The sequence below is a fragment of the Chrysemys picta genome, chromosome 22 (genome assembly GCF_011386835.1).
Source record: "Chrysemys picta bellii isolate R12L10 chromosome 22, ASM1138683v2, whole genome shotgun sequence".
Taxonomy (NCBI): domain Eukaryota; kingdom Metazoa; phylum Chordata; order Testudines; family Emydidae; genus Chrysemys; species Chrysemys picta.
Window position 1 is genome coordinate 21,781,771 of NC_088812.1, and position 10,332 is coordinate 21,792,102.

General features: G+C 53.5%; 1 protein-coding gene across 1 annotated transcript; it reads left to right on the plus strand.

The window, feature by feature from the left end:
• The first annotated feature begins 521 nt into the window (after window positions 1–521).
• LOC135977184 (resistin-like) lies at window positions 522–7,518 on the plus strand. The gene is made up of 4 exons (XM_065576504.1): window positions 522–696; window positions 3,694–3,894; window positions 6,645–6,722; window positions 7,391–7,518. Exons 1-4 carry the CDS (start codon window positions 522–524, stop codon window positions 7,516–7,518), a joined length of 582 nt encoding a protein of 193 aa, XP_065432576.1.
• The last annotated feature ends 2,814 nt before the right edge of the window (window positions 7,519–10,332 follow it).

Here is a 10,332-nt window from a genome sequence, read left to right on the forward strand (position 1 = left end):
ATTAGCAATCATGCCATGAGTGAGCCGCATACATTGTCAGTTAGCAGCTACCATGCCTGAAAGAAAGTTAGTGGCAGAATTGATACCAAAATGGAAAACCAGTTTTTGGAAGCTTGTGCTTATTGGAAGAACATTCTCAGACGCATAGTTGAAACCCTAGTTTTTCTTGCTGAGCGTGGTCTGCCATTCCATGGCTCAGATGAGACTGTTCGATTGAAACACAATGGCAATTAACTTGGAGTTCTAGAGCTAATCACTAAGTTTGACTCTTTTTTAGCTCAGCACATCAATGTGAGGTCTGGAATGATATACTTCAGCCATTCAGCAGGTGCAGTCTAAGCTTGCAAAGTGCTCAAATTGATCTTTCCACTGCAGTAAACCTAACGAGGAGTCTTGGAACTGTTCTTCAACAAATGCGGGATAGTTTTGACGACTATGAAATTCAGGGGGCTGCAAGGATTGCTAACCATGAGTATAAGTCAGCCAAACGCTGCAAAAGACAGAATACATGCGACAACACAATGGCCCACTTCTTCAGTGACAAGGAGACCTTCACAGTTAATACCTTCATCACAATCATCGACAAACTGAAGAATACATTAGAATGTCGGATCGAGGCTTACGAAAATATTGACAAAACCTTTAGTGTACTGACAAATTTTTCACCTAACATTTCAAGTTCCAAAGTCAGTGAAGGTATCAAACGTCTGTGTCAGAAGTACCCAGACAATCTCCCAGTAGATTTTACTAAAGAATTTCTTCAATTTGTTGAATTCACATCACTCTCAGATATATAGAGAAAAAATGACTAAAGCAAATCTATTTGGATGTACCGAGTTGTCACTGAACCCAATGATTCCCGAATGTTGAAAGCGCCTTGCAGCTGTATTCCTCACTAATGATCACGGACTGTAGTACAGAACGTTCCTGCTCTCTTCTAACATGGGTCAAAAATGTCCTCGATCCACCATGACTCAAAAGCATCTCGGTGCTTTGTTCCTTTTGAGCACTGAGAATGAAATCGTCAGGTCTTTTAATTACGATGACATCATTCATTACTTTGCCACAGCTAAAGCTAGGGGGGGAAATGTGTTTGAAGAATTGAATGTAGTGAGAGTAGAATAAACTTGTTAATTTTACATAAATAATTATGTAAATATGTATGTAGATAAATGTTTGATGACGTCATAACTTTTCTTGTAATATGTAATTCATACTTTAGGCCCTTCCCTCCCATTACCTAAGGCCCCAAATCACCGTAATCTGGCCCTGGCAGGGAGCCTGGCCTCCTGGATTCCAGCACTGGTTTTGGGAGGGGACTTGTATCTATTGGGTTAGAGCAGTGGGCTGGGAGCCAGGACTTCTGGGTTCCCTTCCCACCTCTGAGTGTGGAGTGGGGATCTGTCCTGGGTCTCCAGGATCTGTGCTATGCCCCAGCTTTTAAACAGTCCCTTGAAGGAACCCCTGCACTGGGCCAGTCCCCAAAGGGGTCCTGCTCTTCCTCAATGGCATATTGGGCTGCATTAGTAGGAGCATTGCCAGCAGATAGAGGGAAGTGATTATTCCCCTCTATTCAGCACTGGTGAGGCCACAGCTGGAGTATTGCGTCAAGTGTTGGTCCCCCCACTTCAGAAGGGATGTGGACAAATTGGAGGGAGTCCAGTGGAGGGCAACAAAAATGATTAGGGGCCTGGGGCACATGACTTATGAGGAGAGGCTGAGGGAACTGGGCTTGTTTAGTCTGCAGAAGAGAAGAGTGAGGGGGGATTTGATAGCAGCCTTCAACTACCTGAAGGGGGGTTCCAAAGAGGATGGAGCTCGGCTGTTCTCAGTGGTGGCAGATGACAGAAAAAGGAGCAATGGTCTCAAGTTGCAGTGGGGGAGGTCCAGGTTGGATATCAGGAAAAACTATTTCACTAGGAGGGTGGTGAAGCACTGGAATGCGTTACCTAGGGAGGTGGTGGAGTCTCCTTCCTTGGAGGTTTTTAAGGCCCGGCTTGACAAAGCCCTGGCTGGGATGATTTAGCTGGGAATTGGTCCTGCTTTGAGCAGGGGGTTGGACTAGATGACCTCTTGAGGTCCCTTCCAACTCTGATATTCTATGATTCTAAGAAGTCTCATCTATGTCCTTCTCTGTCTCCCTCAGCTCCTCCAGTTCAGCCACTCTGGTCTACAAAGCCCGTATGCAGTCTCTGAGGGCCAGGAGCTGCTTGCATCAAATGCACACAGATGCCACTTGCCCATAGGTAATCATGCATGCTGTACTGAGTGCAATAAGCTGGGTAGCCCCCACTCTGTTGGGGGACAGGACTTCTGCCTGCATTCTCTTTTTACTCCTGAAGCTCTTTCCTTTGTTGTTTTGTTTTTATCAGGGGATGTTTATTGCCTTAAGTTTAAAGAATGTGCTTGGAGAACCCAAATCCTGGCATGTCTGTTGCTGAGTCAACAGGCAAGGTTGAGCAATTCCCCTGGTGTGGCCTTGTGCAAGTGAGTCATTGAATTGTAGCTCCCTTGCTGGACAATGGCGGTTGATGGTTGACACCGGTTGATGGTTGACACTCACCCGGGCGTTGATTAGCTCCCTTGTTGTTTCTGGGGAGCTACTATCTGGGTGATTCCACCACTCACAGCATGTTTTACTGACAACCATACAACAGGTTTCAGAGTAGCAGCCGTGTTAGTCTGTATCCGCAAAAAGAACAGGAGTACTTGTGGCCCCTTAGAGACTAACAAATTTATTGGAGCATAAGCTTTCGTGGACTACAGCCCACTTCTTCGGATGCATATAGAGTGAAACATATATTGAGGAGATATATATACACACGTACAGAGAGCATGAACAGGTGGGAGTTGTCTTACCAACTCTGAAAGGCCAATTAAGTAAGAGAAAAAATACACACAATTTCATAACTTCATATGCAGTCAAGATACACATATTTAGATAGAACAATGGCTTTCAGCAGATCATAACCTTTCCCACGATACCTTACATGGCCTGCTTTATATGCAATATCACAATTATATACAAATGGTGAATATGGGGGTTACAGGGCGCCCCCATGTGGTATAGTGTGTCACAGCAGGATGGGCTGGCCACACAGAGTATGATCCTGACTGAGACCTGGGATACGTGTATGGGGCAGCTGGCCCATCCCGCATCACTTGGGCAGCACAGCTGTCTGCTGGATACCTAGGCAGAGTAGGTGAGTTCATGAAAACACAGTCTGGTCCTGAAGCCCTTCCACACACCCCGACCCATCACTGGCTGGCAGGGTAGAGCTCATTCAGACCTGGCTTACCAATCGTAGTTGGCCAATACAGCCGAAACAAATGTGCCGACATTGTCATAAATAACGGCTGTATGAGGAAGCTAGTCTTTGTTCAGACTTTCCAAACCCATTATGCTTTCTTCGGTACAAGTATTTTATCATATACTGTGTATGCTTTTAAAGTGTGTATTAATGTTTCAATTTCAATTCAAATTTCCAACTGACTAAATTGGCAACACTGCATGTAACTGGTTCATTACTGGGGTGGGGGGGTGTTGGAGAAATTCAGGGGGGGTGTACACTGCCTAGGGAAATCTCTGCCACCCTTTCCTGCCCTCGTGGATCTGCCTGTCCCCCCCTCTGACCCTCACTCCCACATGTCTGTGCCCCACTCCGCTGCCTTGTGAATGCACCTTGGCTCCAGCCACGGGTTCCAGAGGGCTCCTGTCCTGGGGTCTCACGTGTCGGCCGGGTCTCTCCCCTGCAGGTGGCACAGCACCCGGCGGGATGAAGGTTGCCGTGTTCCTGTTGCTAGCCCTCATGGTGCCTGCATGCCACACGGGTGCTCAGTGCAACATTGACAACATGGTCGATCTGAAGGTGCAGGCAGCAGTTAGTTCCATCGGTAACTGTCCGTCGGACCTGGAGGCGTCTCCCCCAGAGATATGGCTCCCAGCTGGGGGAATCAGGGGGTAGGTCTTTGCAGCGAAAGGCAAAGCTCCGGCAATCTTTGCTCTGAGCCTCCAGACTTGGCGAGGGAGCTGGCTTTGCAATTCGTCATGTGCTGGGAGTCAGTCACTCACGCTGCCTGTGTCATATCTCACCAATGCACAGCTGAGCAGTGAGCCTGGATAGGATGGTGCAGTGGTTAGCACATAAGCCTTCAAGGGGGATGGTCTGGGTTCCAGCTCCTCCTCTGACACAGACTCCCTGTGTGATCTTGAGTAAGTTACTTTGCCTCTCTGGCCCAGATCTACAAAGGTACTGTGTTTTTAGACACCCTGCAGGCCACGAAACTCCCACTTGGCCACTGCCAAACCCTGCAGGCACCTAATGCAGCTGGCGCCCAAGTGTTTGCAGTAAGAATACACTGGAGATGGTGTGGGGGTCAGATGCTGCACGGGCGGGGAAACAGGTACAACACATGAGAGGGAGGTGGAACCAGCCCACACACAAGAGCAAAATTATCTGTACCCCAAACTGTGGCTATCTAGTGGTTGGGCCACATAGTTTCTGCTATGGTCTCTGATATGAGAGGCCTGGGGCTTTGACTTAGACAGCAGAGACTCCAGGGGTCCCAGGTTTGATCCCTGCTCCTGCCAATCCACTTGGGGTGGCTCTCTCACTGCCCGCCCCTTTCTGCTCCCAGCCAGCCCCATTCAGTGTGCAAACGGGGCGAGGGGGGAGCTGGAACCCTTGGGGCTCCCTGTCGTTCCTCAGCTTCGGTTCAGGCCTGAGCACAGCACGGAGCCGGCATTTGTTAGTTCTATTCTGTGGCTGCACTCTGGGCCCCGTCGTGCAAGGTGCTGCACAGGCCATTGTTAGATGCTCCCTGCCCTAAAGAGCTGCCAAAAGATGGATTGTCACCCCCATTGCACAGAGGGGAACCGAAGCCCAGAGGGGCTAAGAGACTCGCACAGAGACTCGGGGGCAGAGGCAGGAATAAAACCCACATCTCCTGTGACCCATCCCAGTGCCTTAGTCACAGACCTGCTGGATTGGTCAGTTACCCCATGGGAGTTTCTGGAGACTGGGTCAACGAGGTGCCATCTGCACAGCTAGCGCCACCTCACCCAAGGGAATCATAGAATATCAGGGTTGGAAGGGACCTCAGGAGGTCATCTAGTCCAACCCCCTGCTCAAGGGAGGACCAACTCCCAGGCAGATTTTTGCCCCAGATCCCTAAATGGCCCCCTCAAGGATTGAACTCACAACCCTGGGTTTAACAGGCTCAAACCCCTGAGCTAGCCCTCCTGCCATGAGTGGGGCTGGTTGGGATCTCTCAGTCCATCACACTCAGCCCTTGCTGACCCCACACACTGGGCTACCAGGAGGGTAAAGTGGCGGAGGGAGCCCGATATGAGCTGCAGCACCCAAGTTCACCCATGGAGCTGTCCCAGCACCCTGTGAGCTTGACAGGCTGCGTATTGCACAAACATGGGTGTATTGGCTGGGGGAAGCAGCCAGGAGTTATTTCAGCTGCCTCTGTCCCTGCCCTTTGTTCACAGCCTGGGGCGGAGGGGAGGGTCTTGCTGGATGCCCAGCGGCTTCCCCTGAGTAACAGTCTTCTGGGGGGCTGTGGGCAACCGGCATCAAACCGGGACCTCCAGATCTCAAACCAGGAGCCTCTGCTGCAGTGGTTCTCAACCTAATTATCTTTATGGGCCACATGCGGCCCACAATGTGTTACATGGGTTGCAGGTTGAGAACCACAGTTGCCCCCCACAAAGCCCTCCACTGTCTCCTATGCCCATCGGCCCCCGCCCAGAGACCCTTCCACAGAGCAGGGCCAGGAGCAGAACCCTGGGCACGGGGCCGGGCAGCTGGACCCCGCAGCATGTGGCAGGGCAGCGTAAAACCTGGGGGTGCTGCAGAACCCCATCAAACTCCTGTTCCCGGTGCCCCCCACCAGGGGCGACTCCAGGCACCAGTGCAGCGAGCACATGGCTGGGGCAGCAAGTCACAGGGGGGCGGCCTGCCGGTTGCTGTGAGGGCGGCAGTCAGGTTGCCTTCGGCGGCATGCCTGTGGGAGATCCGCCGGTCCTGTGGTTTCGGCAGCAATTCGGCAGCAGGTACACCAAAGGCATGGGACCAGCAGATCACCCACAGAAACACCACCGAAACCGCGTAACCGTGGACTGCCCGCAGGCAAGCCACCGAAGGCAGCCTGCCTGCCATGCTTGGGGCAGCAAAAAACATAGAGCTGCCCCTGCCTCTCACCCCCTCATTGCCCAGAGACCCACTCTCTCACACCCTGTCACCAGCCCCCGGCTGGCAGGAGCGCTCCAGCACGCTGCCAGATGCTGTCTTCCCCTCAGCCAGCCCCTCTCCCTTCCAGATCAGAGTGGCAAATTTTGAACATGTTTTAGCACACAGCTGAGCCATAATTGTGTGCTAAGTGGGCCACATGCGGCCCATGGATTGCAAGTCGAGAACCGCTGCTCTATGCCTGAGCTAGAGAGCACCCAGCTCCAGGCGCTGCAGCTGAATGCAGACCAGGCCACCACTCGGGGGCGCCAGAGCGCCACATGGCGCGAGGCTGGGTGGGTTACACCTGCCCAGGTCACAGCTTCTCTCCACCTGAGCCTGGCGGGAGGGGGCAGCCTTTCCGCTCCCAGGGTCCTGCCGGCTACAACTCTGCCTCTTGCCTTGCAGTGTCCTCCACCCTGGCCAAAGCCAAGCTACTTTGCCGGGACGTCTCAGCCCGTGGGGCACTTGTCTCCTGCCCAGCAGGTGAGAGCACTTTCCCGAGTGCCCCGCAGGCCCAAGGAGGGAGGGGAGCCCTCAGGCACAGACCCCACCCCCTCTGCAATCCTGGGCGGGTGTGGAGCTGAGGCAGCGATGGACCACCAGCCTGCCTGGGGCCCCCTGCACATGCACTGCTCAGTGCTTGGAGCATCGGCATTCGCACCACTCCCGAGTCCCTGGGGGCACTGGATGCTGCGGAGCTGGGACCAGTGTGCGCAGGAGCGGCGCCAGGGTTTTTGGCGCCTTAGGCGGGGGTCCTTCCGCGCTCCAGGTCTTCGGGGCACTTCGGCGGCGGGTCCCCGAGCGAGTGAAGGACCCGCCACAGAATTGCCACCGAAGACCTGGAGCGCGGAAGGACCCCCGCCGCAGAATTGCTGCCAAGGGCAGCAAAATGCCGCCCCCCTAAATCCTGGTGCCCTAGGCAACCGCCTAGGTCACATAAATGGAAGCACCTGACCTTAGTGTGGGCCCCTGGGCCAGACCCCTGGGACATCTCACTGACCTTCCTTGCTTGGGTAGTGTCCGCAAGGGAGCCACAGGGCCACGCCCTGGGTGCTGGGGAGGAGGAGAGAGCAGGGCACCTCGGTGCCCCCCATGACTCCCATCCTGCCACCAGCTGCTTCCCTAACCCACCTCCCGCCATCCCCCCACAGGGTACAAGCCCATGTGCTGTGCCTGCAGAATGGGCTGCGGCTCCTGGGACATTCGCACCAACTCCACCTGCCACTGCCAGTGTGGCAACATCGACTGGACGGCCGCGCGCAAGATAGGGCTGGAGTGATGCCAAGACCCAACCTGGGGCACCAGAGAGCCCCACCTGGCCTGCTGTCCCTGCCGTGGGCCCTGGCACAGAACCATGCTGTGCCCTTTGTGCCCAGTGCAATGAATAAACTTGGATCTGGTGCTGTTAATGCTTCTCTGGCTCTGTTCTTCCCCTGACTCCAGGACTCTGGTACCTAGGGCCAGGCAGGGGGCACAACTCTGCCTCCCTCTCCTATTTCCCCCAGAGAGGCCTCTGTCCCAGATCAGGTTGGGCTGTCCCTGCTGGCAGCTCTCCAGATCACTACAAAAGTCCAAACACTGAATACGCTGGCCCCCGCCCCCAGCTTGGGTGTTCTGAGCTTCCCAGGGTCTCAGCAGGCTACAGCGCTGGTGTCTCCCATGGCCTCTGGGGCACATTTCCTGGGCACTGACTCTGTCTGTTACCCCTTCACAGAAACGGAGCCCCGCGGCCCACCTGCCTTAGGCCCCCAGGCTCAGCACTGACCCCCAAATAGCCCAGTAACTTAAACCCCCCTATGACCCGGTGTGCCTAGGGCAGTCCTCACTGGAAACGTCAAGGTCGGGGCAGGCTGCAAAAGGGAGAGCAGATACTCCCAAGACTGGTGGGTAACACTGAAGTTAAACTCCTCAACCAGTCACAAACTGTGCTTCTGATCCCCCACACTGGTTATCAAGATGCAAAAAAGGAATCACGCAGCCCCCTTTATTGCATTCCAGTCTCTAGATCCCAATCAGCACCTAGGTCCAGTACACTGAGAAGTTATTTAAAAACTCTGCTCACATATATAAAATGTTCTTCTGACCCCAAAGGGTCAGCCATGTTACAAGGTCAGTATAGGTTTGCATCTTACCCAAAATACCATGCTGCCAGCCAGTCCTTTAATGTCTAAAACTAAAAGTTTATTATAAAGAAACAAGAAAGAACAAGAAGAGATTTGTTAAATGGTAAAACAGTCACATACATACAAAGATTTCAAAGTTCATAGATCAGGTTCCTAGCAATATTGGTGAATTTGTTGGCTTGAAAGTCCCTCTGGAACACATCCACAGCTTGGATGGATCATTCAGTCCTTTGTTCGGAGCTTTGTTTGTACAAAGGTTACTCCAGAGCAGGGGTGGGCAAACGTTTTGGCCTGAGGGCCACATAGGGTTTCCAAAATTGTATGGAGGGCCCATTAGGGGAGGCTGTGCCTCCTCAAACAGGCAGGTGTGGCCCGTCCCCCACCCCCATATGACCCCGCCTGCTTCTCGAGCCCTAACGGCCCCCCCTGGGGACTTCTTCCCCATCCAAGCCCCCATTCCCTGTCCCCTGACCACCCCCCTAGAACCTCCTGCCCCATCCAGCACCACCCCCATTCCCTGTCCCCTGACCACCCCCGGATCCCCCGTCCTGACTGCCCCCCACCACCCCATCCAACCCCTCCTCTCATTCCTGACTGACCCCCCCAGAACCCCTACCTCTATTCAACCACCCCTTCTCCCTGTCCCCTGACCACCCCGGAAACTCCTGCCCCTGACTGCCCCCTGCCACCCCATCCAACCCCCCGTCTCCTTCCTGACTGCCCCCAGGGACCCCTGCCCCCATTCAACCCTCCTGTTCCCTGCCCTCCGACCGCCCCGACCCCTATCCACACCCCCGCCCCCTGACCACCACCCCGAACCACCCTGCCCTCTATCCAACCCCCCCTGCTCCCTGCCCTCTTACCATGCTGCCAGGTCAGGCCATGGCTCTGCAGCTGTGCTGCCCGGCAAGAACTCGCAGCCCTGCCTCCCAGAGCATTGTGTCAGCAGTACAATGAACTGAGGCTGTGGGGGAACAGCAGGGGAGGGGCTGGGGGCTATCCTTCCGGGCCAGGAGCTCAGGGGCCGGGCAGAATGGTCCTGCGGGCCGGATGTGGCCCGCAGGTGGTAGTTTGCCCACCTCTGCTCCAGAGGTAAGAAACAGGAATGAAGCCAAAATGGAGAAGATGCAACTGCCTTTTCTAGGCTTTTGTCATGCAGCTTGTATTTCCATTGTTCCAAACACAAGCTTCACAGCACATGGCCTGGAAGCCTTAGGTCTTGTCTACACTGGCACTTTATAGCACTGCAACTTTCCCGCTCAGGGGGGTGAAAAAACACCGCCCTGAGTGCAGCAAGTTTCAGAGCTGTAAAGTGCCAGTGTAGACAGTGCACCAGCACTGGGAGCTATTCCCCTCATGGAGGTGGTTTTCTTTCTCTTGCCCAGTGCTCTGCTGCGGCTACACAAGCCATGGCAGCGCTTTAACATTGCTAGCAAGTACCAGGGGGTAGCCATGTTAGTCCGTATCCACAAAAACAACGAGGAGTCCGGTGGTGCCTTAAAGACTAACAGATTTATTTGGGCATAAGCTTTCGTGGGTTAAAAATCCACTTCATCAGATGCATGGAGTGAAAAGTGTGTCTGAAGAAGTGGGTTTTTACCCATGAAAACTTATGCCCAAATAAATCTGTTAGTCTTTAAGGTGCCACCGGACTCCTCGCTGTTAACATTGCTAGTGAAGACATGCCCTTAGAGTTCTGTCCATAGCATGGGCATGCCCCTGCATGCCTTGCTGAGTCATAGGGTGTCTTCCCTGGTTCCTTTCAATGGGTTCATTGTACAGTTGATGTCCCTTGATGGGCCATCAAGCAGGCTAGCCAGTGCTGATGCCCATCTGTCACCCAGATGCATAGTACAAGTTTGAAATACAGACGTACATACATATCTATAACTCCCAATACAAGGGTGATACCAGTATATAAACAAGATAAGCATATTTGGCAAATTATAACATTTCTGCAGATACCTCAC

Bases quoted from the DNA above. Each gene is read 5' to 3' on its own strand.
- LOC135977184 (XM_065576504.1), top strand. From the start codon at position 522: ATGGCCCACTTCTTCAGTGACAAGGAGACCTTCACAGTTAATACCTTC. The intron at 3,895-6,644 runs GTAACTGTCCGT...CTTGCCTTGCAG, and splicing joins GGCAGCAGTTAGTTCCATCG to TGTCCTCCACCCTGGCCAAA. The intron at 6,723-7,390 runs GTGAGAGCACTT...ATCCCCCCACAG, and splicing joins ACTTGTCTCCTGCCCAGCAG to GGTACAAGCCCATGTGCTGT.